The 14158-nt window shown below is 39.7% G+C and overlaps 1 protein-coding gene across 2 annotated transcripts in view; it reads right to left on the reverse strand.

Annotated features, from left to right (window-relative positions):
- Positions 1–14158, reverse strand: part of LOC132591727 (collagen alpha-1(XXIII) chain-like) — a 207894-nt gene that overhangs the window by 21150 nt on the left and 172586 nt on the right. The window contains exon 3 of one of the 2 annotated variants that reach the window (XM_088661969.1): positions 10933–12957. The exons of the other annotated variant lie outside the window; for it this stretch is intronic. Within the exon in view, the coding sequence (XP_088518095.1) occupies positions 12908–12957 (50 nt within the window). The 3' untranslated portion in view covers positions 10933–12907. Of the gene's footprint in view, positions 1–10932; positions 12958–14158 lie in introns of those variants that run through there. 2 annotated transcript variants of the gene reach the window in all.

The following is a 14158-nucleotide window of genomic DNA, read 5'->3' on the forward strand; positions in this document are numbered from 1 at the left end:
TGGTTAGCTACTGTGAGAACAGTATGGTGGACTAGATGGGGCTTTGCTCTGATTCTTCAGAACTTTTCTCATGCTCTGTGTAGAATAGGATTGTGCAGGTATCATAAGCGCCTACTGATTAGTGCCTGTGGAAGCAGGTAATTTAATTTTGTAATTGTGCATATTATTTTTAATGTAGACACCTTGTAATGCTAAGGACCCAAACTATGACTTAATGAGAATGAGTAAGCATCTCCCTCCCTCCCTCCCTCCCTTTATTTGTATGCTGCCTTTCCATAGCTGAAACAATGCTCAAGGCGGCTTACAACATGACAAGATTTACATAATTACCAACATAACAAAAGTCATAAACAATAGATAAAACACATCAAAAAGTACACAACCAAATGGAAAACAATTTCCATATAAATCATAAAATCTAAAACTAAGAATACAGCATTAGTATCACAATTTAAAATTACATAGATAAAAAATAAGACCAATTAAACAAAAAACAAAAAGGAGCCCTCTCTGCCCAGCAGCAGCAGCAGCAGCAGCAGCAGCAGCAGCAGCAGCAGCAGCAGCAGCAGCAGCAGCAGCAGCACTCCTTTATGTGAAGCCCCCAGGGGGAATATCACAACTGCTTTGTTCTTCCCCCAGTCCTCCTGCTGCCACAAGACCTGGAGTTAAGCCATTGTTTGGTTTAGTGTTAAATGCAAACCTGGGCTACAGTTTGTTTTGATTCAAACAAACTCTGAGCTATAAGCAAGGTTTGTTCTTGGTTAACTACTTGCAGTTTGTATGCAGGAGGCACTACAGTTTAGCTCTAAGTATCACTGCGCTGTGGGTTAATGCACAGAGTCTAGGGCTTGCTGATCAGAAGGTCGGCGGTTCGAATCCCTGCAATGGGGTGAGCTCCCGTTGCTCGGTCCCTGCTCCTGCCAACCTAGCAGTTCGAAAGCACATCAAAGTGCAAGTAGATAAATAGGGACCGCTCCGGCGGGAAGGTAAACGGCGTTTCCGTGCGCTGCTCTGGTTCGCCAGAAGCGGCTTTGTCATGCTGGCCACATGACCCAGAAGCTGTCTGCGGACAAACGCCGGCTCCCTCGGCCTATAGAGGGAGATGAGCGCCACAACCCCAGAGTCGGACACGACTGGACCTAATGGTCAGGGGCCCCTTTACCTTTACCTATCACTGCAGCAGCAGCACTGGGGAGGCCAGGGGCGCCGGTTTTCGCCCTCCACACTCTCCCCACCTCAAAGGGATGCCCAGCCATCCCAGCAGACCTGGCCAGACATGTCATGCCCATGCAACACCCCCTCCCCCAACTTGGCTTGCCTGGGGGAGGCTCCCTGCATGCTTGCTTTTCACTAAGTCATAGTTTGGCTTAGCATCATGTGGAAACGAGGCCACTGAGTGTTTCCTGCAGTACCGCTTCACTATAGGAATATGGCTATGAACACCCAGCAAACATTACCAAGTAATATTTCAGCATTAGAGCAGCACAATTTAATAAACCACCTACCAACTGCCTGCCCCCATTTGCCATGAACTACAGCACATTAATCCTAAATTGTTTTGTTTAGTGGTAAAAAAACTTTCTCAACACACGCACATGAAGGACAGGAGGTGGGGAAAAGCTTAGGCAACATTTCCTCATTTGGATTATACTCGAAATCCCATCCAGGCACACACTGATGGTGACATGGACACTGCACATACTTTGTATGACAAACAGGATGGGTGACGTTTAAACTATGCCGGATGTGTAGTGCTCCACCATCAGGAATCACTTTTTGTAAGCCCCTTTTACAGCTTCCTATGGGAAAATTGGTTTAAATTGAAAGAACAAAGCAATGTGAAATGAGGCAATTTTATATAAAAATAGATATGAAGCAATACTGTGCGAAGAAGTATCCAAATATTTGGACAAGATGGCACTAGTGATGCTGCAATTGACATCTGGCAGTTTCGAAAACCTAAATGGCCAGAGCAACTAATTACATTTCATTATTAATTTGGTGAACGTCATCCAAGGGGCCTTCAAGCATAACTGCAGGGAAACCGAAGAAGAACTAGGCAGCATTCTTTTTCAAAAACCGAGACACAATTTAGGTTGCTATCAGAATATCCCTAGCAATTGGAGACATTTGTGAAGCATGCCACCCACACTTTACAAATGTATCATGCATGGGGTGGGCTCAATATTGGATAAGCAGATAGGAATCTTCCTTAAAATGAGTCAGGCCACCGGTCCATCTAGCTGAGTATGATTTACACTGAGTGGCAAAGGCTTTGCAGGGTTTCAGACAGGGAGCATTACATGGAAATGTCAGAGATTGAACATAGGAGCTTCTACATACAGAGCAGTTAAACTATCACTGAGATACTATCCTCTCACCCCTTTTCTGAATATTTGTGTAGGGGGAATATGTACTGGTAGACTTGCCCTAAAACAAGGGCTTTTTTCAAGCTGGAATTCTCCACCACTCAGTTGGGCACCATTGCCATTATAAGAGAACAAGCGTTCATAGTTAAGTTCCGGCAACCCTTCTTCTAGAAAAACAGCACTATCTAAAACCCTAGCACTGCCATCTTCCAGAGAGGCATATATACTGTTCAATGACACACCTTTCAGTGAAAATGCAGTTGAATTCAACCATGTATCTTTATAAGCAAAATAAAAAATTGCCAAAGGCATTTGTAACGCTAGGGATTATTTCACCAGCATATTTCTCAAGAATGTAATAACTAATATTGGGGATTTTCCTACCTACCTCCATACCAAACAACTTCTAATATTTGAATTAGGAATTCAAAATGTGAAGTAAAAAGTTATATAACACTACCAAATTTCAAGCAGCAAACAAAATGCAGCTTTCCCCAAACTTTCCAGGTGTTCTAGTGAAGGCATGGAAGCGTCTTATGGCTCAGTCATTAATCAAGCCTCTCTCTCTCTCTCTCTGTGGGGTCCCCACACATAATTCCCCACCCGTTCCAGACAAAAAAAAGTTACATATGGAAGCTTTTGCATTGTTCATTCAGTATTTAAAAAGTAATATTCTTTTTTATAGAGGCAGTCAAATACATGTAGGATACCTTGTATGGGAACACTCAGAACTCCAAAAATAAAATGAAATTTAATTTATTTTGTGACCTAAAACTAACAATGGAGCTATTTGTAATGTTCAATTTCAAGAGACAATTTCATGCTGGGAATTTCAGCTATAAAAATTCCAACAGCATTTATTTCAAGAACTATTCAAAATAAAACAAATAAATTACGTATTTGGCTAAATTACATATTTCAGCTTCCACCTCCTAGTCCTGTGCTGTTATACAAGCATATGCCAACATAACAACATTTCCCTCTTTCTGTTCTTATAGACATGAACACACTGTGTAGCAGAAGCATTGCAAACTGGATCTAAGAGGCTGAAATATTTCTGTGCAGAAGTGATATACATAAATACGTAATTTTTTTTAAAACACAACTAGCATCCTCAAGTACTAAACAGTGATGAATGAACTACCCTTTGCATGATTTGGAAAGCATTTTATTTTTCTACACACTCTGAATGATTTTTTTAAATAAAAAAAAACACCTTCTGAGCCACTTCTGAAAAAGCATGACAAAAACAAATGTGAGGAAGGGAGACCTCAGCTCTCTCTTCCAATTATATAAACATACTATCTCCAAGCAAACTTATGAAAGGACGGAAACTGGGAACAATGATAGAATGGCTTATTGAAGCTAGGAATGAACCCACTAACATTGCAGTTAAGCAGAGGCCCATACAGCATTTTCTGCTTCCACCAGTGAACTTTCTCATCTTTCCTTTGGAATAAAATATGGCTGGAAGAGAGGGTCTGCAGGAGAACAGGCTGGAGAGGGGGGCAAATTGCATCACTGTACAGTGGTACCTCTACTTACGAATTTAATGCGTTCCGAACACACATTTTTAAGTCAAAAAAATTTGTAAGTCGAATCCCATAGGAATGCATTGGGAGAAAAAATTTGTAAGTCGAAGCAACCCTATCTAAAAATTCGTAAGTAGAAAAAATCCTATCTAAACTGCATCCAAGATGGCGGACGGAGCTCCATTTGTAAGTAGAAAAATTGGTAAGTAGAGTTATTTGTAAGTAGAGGTACCACTGTACATACTATACCTGGGTTCTGAGGGGTTCTGAGAGGACAGGTTCATAGAAAGGAGTGGATTTCTAAATGGGGAAGTTCATAATCCAAAGTCCTCCAATTTCAAATTCATTTCCATTCCTAGTGCCATAGCGTTTGAATGGCACTGGTGTTTGAATGCTAAAATTCATTCAGTCATACAGTCTTCTACAACCCAGATGTTGCTGGATAACCTGTTCCATAATTCAGGCTAAGTGAGTTGTGATCCCAAATAGATAAAGGGCACCAGGTTGGGAAAGGTTGTGATAATAGAAGTTTGTGACTTTGCACCTTCTGGAGAGTAGGCTTCTTTGACAGTTGGTACTCGGTACTTAAAAAATCAAGAATCACTGTGAGAAAATCTAGCTTTACCATAAGACTACTCCAACTATAGGGGACATGGGTGGCGCTGTGGTCTAAACCACTGAGCCTAGGGCTTGCCGATCAGAAGGTGAGCAGTTCGAATCCCCGCGACAGGGTAAGCTCCCATTGTTCGGTCCCAGCTCCTGCCAACCTAGCAGTTCGAAAGCACATCAAAGTGCAAGTAGATAAATATGTACCACACTGGCGGGAAGGTAAACGACGTTTCCGTGTGCTGCTCTGGTTCACCAGAAGCAGCTTACTCATGCTGGCCACATGACCGGGAAGCTGTCTGCAGACAAACACCAGCTCCCTCTGTCTATATGAGTGTGCAACCCCAGAGTTGTCCGCGATTGGACCTAACGGTCAGGGGTACCTTTACCTTTACCTTTACTCCAACTATAATTTTAATATAAGCCCAATGCTTAGCCATTTAGATGACCTTAAAAAAAACCTCAGCTAATATTAGACAGTACACAAATTTGACTCATTATGCCAAATGAATCTGCCTCATGAACACCACACACTCACATACCCCATAGCTAACAAACATAATATGACTATATGTGGGAAAATTGGTTTTGTACTAAACATGAACCAAAGAGCTGTAGTAAGCTGACACCATAATAACACTACTTTAAGCTTCTCCAGAAGTATTCTGTCAAGAGGCATGGGAGGATTAAAAAAGCAGGGTGTCTAAAATGAACCCTCCCATGGCATTCACAAGCAATCAAGAGAGGGAACACATTTAGGAACCACTTTACTCTAAAGTCCTTTGCCAACAGGTCAAAGCATATCAATTACCCAATTGGCCTTCTCAGAGCAGCGAGACAGGAGCTGGATTAGTTTTAATTGCTCAGCTAACATTTATCCTCTACACATAGAAAAAAAGCTAGTTTCCTATCCAATTAATCCTTAACTTTTACCTTTAAAGAGCAAACATTCACTATTGTGCATAGCACCACAAATAATTATGTATGTATTATTAGTCTGGGAGATAGTTCAATCAATAAAAAGAAAATGTTGTCATTAATCTCTTACACACATCCCACCACCCAATCACTACAGCACACAGATGCTAAGAAAATTGCTGCGGCTGAATACAGAGCAGCATTAGTGATGTTTTGAAGGGGCCCAACTGAATGAAGGGAAACAAAAAAAATATTGCAGAGTAAGGGCTAGCATTCAGTTTTCTGAGGGGGGTCATGGGCACATAGAAGCTGTTTACAAATCTCCCTCTCCCCTTGTTGCTTCCAAACCTCCCTTCCAACCTGGCATTTTCTTAGCAAATTGTTATCAGGCATACACTGAATTGTCACAGACAGTACTACTCAATGTTATTCTTATTAATGAAAGATGCTGTGGCATCAAACTGTCTTAAGTGAATGCAATCTGGAGGTCAGCAGAGGTAGATCCCACATTTTGGGAGTGATTCCCACTCACTGTTGGGCAGAAGCCTAGTCAGGGCAAAGCAGAGGTGGCAGCTGCAGCAGAAAACCAGACCTTGGCTTCTTTCTTACTCAGATGATTTGGTGCCAGTGTGAGTGAAGAGTGTTCCTAGCAGATGCAAAGCTACCTCTTCCTTCACCTGACAATAGGCAGCACCAGTAACAAGGAAACAAAACGAAATGAAACTGAAACAAAACAAACAAACAAACAAAAATAAAGGATCGACATTCCCAAGTTCCTGCTTCCCTGCAGCTGCTCTCCTATTCTGCTCCAGCCTGGCTTGGCCTTGACGGGCTGAGACTGGAAATCCAGACTTCCCACACTAGGGGAACACAAGTGGCATGAAAATCCCCAGTGCTCAGTGTCTATGTTCTGTTCTTAAAGAACATAGTCTCTCGTTCTTCCTGCCACAGAAACATGCGGCAGAGAGCTTAGTTTGGTTTATCACCTCATTATAAGCTAGCCTTGTGAAGTGGCTTTTAGATTTTTGAAAATGTAAGCTGTACATTAAGAAGGGACACAAAACCCACAAAGGTACTTTTAGCTGGTCATTTTTCTCAGCTGTGGCTGCTTTTATCCTTGCCATTTTCTGATAGCTCCCTGGCATTGCTGCCACTACCCTTGTAGAAGGGTGAGCATAACTGAATTTATGACGTGAACACTCACTTTATATATACACTTTCCAACAGAGAATGCTTATTTTTTTGGCAGTAGTTTATGCTTCCATATGTTTGGAGGAGGGGAAGAAACAGTTCAAGGCCAGATTTCTATTCTGAACATATGCTTCTGGGTAGCTGCTTAAGTTAAAATTTCAGGAAGAAAAGAAAAGAAAAGCTGATATAGTTTGAATTTTTCTCTTCTAAACATAAAACATATGCATATGTTCTCATCCTTATCATGTCTTGGAATATTGGCCACTACATGTATCTTATCTATCCAACACATGCACTCCATAGGGACTGTCAATTTAACCCCATGTTAGTTAAAACCTACATTGTTTGTTTGCAGCGTTTAACTACCTTGAAAACCAGAGAGTAAAGCCAAAACATATTAAGATCACTGACTATGATCTAACCGACTTAAGAACCCTTAAGGCCACTGAAATAAATGGGATTAATCAATCACTCTTAATTCCACACTGGGTTGTAGCCAATCACAATGTGTCCGTCTAACCTATACCTAACCAAACCTAGATTGGTATTACAAGGACAAAATGAGAGACAAGTCATATATCAGCCTGATGAGGACCAAGCATGCTCACCAGGCATGGAATAATGCTTGACTGTTGTGGGATAAGGGAGAATGGAAAATGTGGAGAGGAAATGGAATGGATTGGATGGAATTCTGAACAGGGACTCTACAATGAAATATTTTGTGGAAAGTCCCATTGGCAACAGATAACCCACTACCAAAAAAACCCCCTCTCTTCCAAATTGTTATGACCCTGAGACCTTGCACTGCATGGTGGAGGACTTGGGGGGGGGACCACCAGTACCTTCTTTAAGGATAGAGAACACAGTCCTGCCACCACCCTCAGACTCAGAGGATGAGCCTCTGTCTCTCCAACCTTGAGACGTCAATTAAGCAGAAACCCTTTAACCAACCAGCCAGCCAGCCAGCTCCTCTAGACAGGCAGAGCCTACCACACTTTAGGCCTGCTCAGTCTAAACATGTTTACTTGCTCTAGGTCCTTGTAGAAGAAATGTCTGTTGCAGCTGTTTTAGCAAAGCTCTAAGGAGCTGTCCAAGGTCCTGTAGGCTCTCTGTTGGACTTGTGGTTGGGCACTGCCTGCTTCCCTTGTGAGTCTCATGTGCCAACTGGACACAAATGCTATAAGTGTTATGAGAATAAATGATAAATGAAAGTTAATCAAAGAGCATACTCTTGGGTGGAAGTTGTGGAGAAAAGGGTAACATATATTAAAGTGTCTGGAATCTACCATATTCTTGAGGTTACAGTCCTTGTTTTCATTTATTTATAAAACCCTGAAATACAGCATTTTTATTTTATTTTTTTTAAAAAAACTCCTTTCTGTTAGAGGAAAATGCAATCAATTAACAACAAAACACAACTTGCATAATGAAAGCCCGGATTTTGTTAAAAGGCCTGAGTGAGTCAAATGCCCATAAATTACTTGGATCAACTCAAAATGTACAAAGCCCTGAATGACTTTGGAGCCAAATAATTGAAGAAACTTTGTCCATGGAGTTTTCTTGGCAGGGATACTGGAGTGGCTTGCCAGTTCCTTCTCCAGGTGGATCACGTTTAGTCAAAACTCTCCACTATGACCTGTCCATCTTGGGTGGCCCTGCATGACATAGCTCATAGCTTCTCTGAGTTATTCAAGCCCCTTCGCCACGACAAGGCATTGATCCATGAAGGGATCCCTGCTTATTTAACTTATATGCAGAATTCATCATGCAAAAGGCTGGGCTAGATGAATCCCAAGTCAGAATTAAGATTGCCGGAAGAAATATCAACAACCTCGGTATGCAGATGACACAACCTTGATGGCAGAAAGTGAGGAGGAATTAAAGAACCTTTTAATGAGGGTGAAAGAGGAGAGCGCAAAATATGGTCTGAAGCTCAACATCAAAAAAACCAAGATCATGGCCACTGGTCCCATCACCTCCTGGCAAATAAAAGGGGAAGAAATGGAGGCAGTGAGAGATTTTACTTTCTTGGGCTCCTTGATCACTGCAGATGGTGACAGCAGTCACGAAATTAAAAGATGCCTGCTTCTTGGGAGAAAAGCAATGACAAACCTAGACAGCATCTTAAAAAGCAGAGACATCACCTTGCTTACAAAGGTCCGTATAGTTAAAGCTATGGTTTTCCCAGTAGTGATGTATGGAAGTGAGAGCTGGACCATAAAAAAGGCTGACCGCCGAAGAATTGATGCTTTTGAATTATGGTGCTGGAGGAGACTCTTGAGAGTCCCATGGACTGCAAGAAGATCAAACCTATCCATTCTGAAGGAAATCAGCCCTGAGTGCTCCCTGGAAGGACAGATCCTGAAGCTGAGGCTCCAATACTTTGGCCACCTCATGAGAAGAGAAGAATCCTTGGAAAAGACCCTGATGTTGGGAAAGATTGAGGGCACAAGGAGAAGGGGACGACAGAGGACAAGATGGTTGGACAGTGTTCTCGAAGCTACCAACATGAGTCTGACCAAACTGCGGGAGGCGGTGCAAGACAGGAGTGCCTGGCGTGCTATGGTCCATGGGGTCACGAAGAGTCGGACACGACTAAACGACTAAACAACAACAACAACAATTGAAGAAACACCTTTCTCATACAAACCTGGTTTTGTATTAAGATGTGCAGAAGAAACCTACTTTGTGGTCATGGGGACAGGAGAAACTCATTGTTGTTGTTTGTATTCTTGTATTCTATTGTGTTTTGATTATTATGCTGTTTTAGTATTTTGTAACTTGCCTTTGAATTGCAGGCAAGTAATAATTTTAAAAAAATATTCACCAGGCACCAAACATACCATCTGAGGAGGACTTTTCATGAAGGTGACAATATACACTGAATTTTTGTTAGTAGTATAAGCTCTACTTCATGAACATCACAAAAATGTAAAGAAGTAATTGACAAAAATGCCATTCTCCCTTGAACATTTCCATGAATTGCAAGGCACTTCTACATTAGAAGAAAATAACATTAATGCTATTGCATAGTTCCTTCAATGTAAACAAAAAATTGTACTTAAAAATGAGAGGCGCTTAAAACTCAGGGCTAATGTAAATGAAAGCTTTTCAGCTTTACTACTGGCTCAGCTTCGTGAATGCAGTGGCTATATGAAGCTAAGATCTCTATTAAAAAAATGTGGGCAGTGCTGAAATAGGAAATGCGTCTAACAATGGGAAGTAATTCATACAAGCAAGCAGACTAGATTACTTTTATCTATCATGTTGGTCACCAGCAACAGCAAGTATAATATATGTAATGTAATACATATATGTAAACAGAAAAATTACATCATCATAAGAAAACCAGAGGTCTGGCAAATGTCTACAGTTATATTAGAATGCTTATATTTCTGACAAGGGGCAGATTCCTTTAATTATCTCACCGCACCCTTGTAATCGGCTAATGTAAAAGTTGGGGAAAAGTTTTTTTAGCTTATTTGATATTAGTAAGTTTACATATTGGATAAATTCTGAAGATTACTGGGATTTATTCAGATTAAATATACACTGGATCATGCTGCATAGCTATAATCCTAAACAGATGCAGAAGGGAGCACACCTCATGGAACTTGGTGGGACCTACTTCAGAATAAACATGCTTAAAACTGTGCTGCAAACAGATTAATGGTTTTTGTAGCCCTAAGTGATCCACAATCAAATGAAAGCATTCTTGGAACACAGCAACAGATCCTGATAACAAAGAGGCCATAAAAATGTATATGGTAAATCTGTATACATAAGAAATGTAGTCTACCCAGAATATACAGAATTAACAGCTTTGGGTTGTTTTATGGCAAGCATGGGCAAACTCGGCCCTCCAGATGTTTTGGGACTACAACTCCCATCATCCCTAGCTAACAGGACCAGTGGTCAGGGATGATGGGAATTGTAGTCTCAAAACATCTGAAGGGCAGAGTTTCCCTATGCCTGTTTTATGGTGTTGGCTGGGGCAGGGTGCTCACTTTCATATTTGGTAAATTGCTTGCTTAACCACAATAGTTTATTCTGAGACATTGCAACTTAATTACAACTGACACACATAATGAAGTGTCCTGTACATATGCCCTAAACAGCAAGAGCTATACGATGAAATAACATCTCCCATTAAAATTAACCAGATAACACATTATCAACAAATGTACTTGAATTATTGTACCATTGTACCAAAAGTTGACAAAATGACTACATATCAATTTGTTTGATTGTCATAGCCTCCAAGCATTACTTCTGCTTAAACTTGATGCCGAAAAGAAAAAAGCCAAACATTGGTTCTACTTCTCTGTTTATTTGTAACAAATGTATAAATACAATTAAACTGCATATTATTTGTTACAATTTTGGCTTTTACTTCAGCATTTGATCGTTAATTTGGGACCAACTTTCGTCTAAACCAGAAAAGTCAAATAATCACCAGAGAGATCACTCACTTTTGTTACACAGTGAGGCTTGCAATTCATGTATTCAAGAAAGTTTTAGCATTTAATGACAATTCAGACTCCATCATTCTATTACTTCTAGATATGTAAAAATATCACTGCTTGTTTGCTTGCTTTTAAAAGTTTACATTATTTTAATGTGACTAAACTTTTTAAAGGCCCTCAGCAAATCACTATGTTAATGGATACTGATGATACAATTTTGTTTTCTTAAACAATGATGGGGATGAGATAGTATTTGAAAGACTTCAATTCTTACTACATCATTTATGAATTAAGTTACAAAAGAACTTTCAGTTTTTAGTCAGCTAGCCCTTTAATATGTGTGTGTGTGGTAACATAGTGTTTTTGTTTTTTATCGTGGGGCATATTATATTGTTTTTATATTGTGATATTTGGATGAAGGGCAGTATAGAAATTAAACAAACAAAACAAATGAAAATTGAAAGAAGTAAACTGAACAGTGAAAGACTGTAAAGATTGAAGTATTCATTTTCAACCTGCAACCATGGAGGTTTCAACAGTGAAAGACAAGCACATGGTGTGTGATGTGTTGCAATTCCTAAGAATAAGTGAGGACAATCTAATTATTCTAGCCATTTGGATTTTTGAGAGCCAACTACAGGAATCAATTTTGCAATATTATGACTTTTTTTGGGGGGGGGGAATCCATTACTACAGTCTCACTTGTGGAACAACTTTTGCTTTTGTGGAAACATCTGCTAACATGAGAGGCAATGTTCTGATTCCCCCTGCAACCCCCAAAATTTGTTCCAGAACAGCATGGAAAGCAAAGTAAGAGGCTGCAGTGGGAAGGGGCAACCAGAGAAATCTGCCTCCTTCCTCTTACGCCAGTTGATGCCTCTGCAAGTGGGATACCAGCATTAGATTTCACTCAGGGACAAGTACTTCCCCCCCCCCACTGAACAGTGTTAAAAACAGATTCCTTAGGGTTGCCTTAAATAATTCTACAAAGGATGCATACATATATTTTTTCAGAGATAAAATAGTTTGCATGTTGTAGGGATTTCAACTTCTTGAAAAAAAAATTAAGCATGGATAATTCTAGGCTACCTCCTGTTGATGCAAGAACTTAAAGTAAATCTGGAAAAGGAATAGTTTCAAAACTTAGGGAAGTCATTATTTCAATCGTAATTAAATTGCTTACTCTACCATATAACAGGCTGTTTAATGTATTTAAGCTTAGATATTCAGCCGCAAAGAGCAACACACAAGTAAAAACAGGAGATTCATGTTCAACATTGTTGTAGAAAGCTACAAAGAGGAAGTAGTTGCTGCTGAAATATCGTTTAATTTCATCCTTTTTGGCAAGACCATTATTTTTCTGCACATCAACTTTGTTGTTACTATAAGCACTGCTATTTGAAACCAACAATTCATTTGACAAACTTGGGAGACATCTAGTGATGTCTACCCACTTGTACAACAGGGGGACTTCTGGTTACTGTTGCCCCTTTCAGTTTTTCTCTCTCCCCCCCATCCTGCTCTGGAATCTTTCCCAGCCCTTTGGAACAAGTGGAGGGACTTAGAACACCTTTAGCCTACTTTGTTAATTCTTGGAATTGAAATATACAATAAAGTTATGTACATGAAAGCAACAGTTTGAAGACAGTAAATCTCAAATGCACTACTGTCTTGATGTCCACGTCTTCAAGAGTGACGTCATTTACGTAGCATCCACTCTTATCAAATTGATTTTGTGTTTTTTTCATACATGAACATTTGCAAAAACATTGTTAAAGAACGACGATGACTTCTTCTAGGACTTTTATCACAATTCTCAGCCGAATTAATGTAATACAAATTTGTCACATGTTAACTGTTGAAGATGCCCGAAATCTACAAGGGGGGGGGGGATGAGAAGACAAATAATTCCTGACAGTGAGTCTCAGGATGGCAACAAGGCTGACACCAACAGCTAGAGCTCATTTTATAAAGGATGAAAATTATAGCTTTCCTGTTTCACAATTCAAACAGATTCATGTTATTTCAGTGTCACCATTGCAACCCTTTTCAGAAACCTGTTAAGAAGTCTTCACTGTTGACTTCAAAGAAAGCATCATATTTTCCTTCTGTTTTACTCCCATCTTAATGAGTTTAGCATGTACAATATATTTCATTTTGACCTTTACTGTACCATTAACAAGACAATTCACCAGCAAGTACTTTAGGGTGGTTTTCTTGGGTTTTTTTTTTAGTAAGGGATATTGAAGTCTGATTCTGAATGAAGCATGATTAAAAAAAACTTTCTCTATAAATATACTTGTAAGGAAAGCATATTGAGAATATAATTGTGCTGTGGCAGAATATGAACTGTTAAGTGTGTTCTACCATTCTCAAGGTACCGTTATTTGTAAGCCAAGAGAAATTTGACCCCAGCTCAGATCAGCCATTTGACACTATCATATTCCTAAGGACGCAGTTTCTGCATACAAAAAAAAAATCACATCTTTTGAGGCTCACCAGTCAGATTACTACAGTAGACACAAACACTTAATTGAGCTATGATATGATAAAGCAGCACATTTTTTTCTGATGAAGCCATGGTAAATATAATTAGATACAAAAGCTGAAACAATCTGGATTTGTTTAAATTTCACCACCTCTCATTGCAAAAAAATTCAAGATGTCTTTCACTGAAACAAATACTACAAATTTGTTGACTGGAAAAGTATGTTTGTTCTAGCACTAAAAGCCATCATTTTCAATATAATTTTAAACATAACAGATAAAATATTGGCTACATATGTGTTGTACTCTTCGTATTGAGGAAGTTACATACAAAAGAATGAGGACAATACAGCCAAAGTTGGCTCTCTTTTTTAAATCAATGGGATATAAAGGGACATAACTTTAATGAACTGTGTCCTATGTCTTCCAGGCACAAAATTAAAATTCCTAGAATCCTCCCGCTCCCTTTGAAATTTTTTGAGCCTCCATGACTATAGAGAAAAGATTATTATTGTAGTGTAATGTCTGTTAAGAGGCCCAGAACTGGGAAAGCTTAATGTTGTCAAATAGCGTCAGAGGCCCAGATTTG

Source organism: Zootoca vivipara, chromosome 2, assembly GCF_965207765.1.
Source record: "Zootoca vivipara chromosome 2, rZooViv2.hap1.1, whole genome shotgun sequence".
Classification (NCBI taxonomy): domain Eukaryota; kingdom Metazoa; phylum Chordata; class Lepidosauria; order Squamata; family Lacertidae; genus Zootoca; species Zootoca vivipara.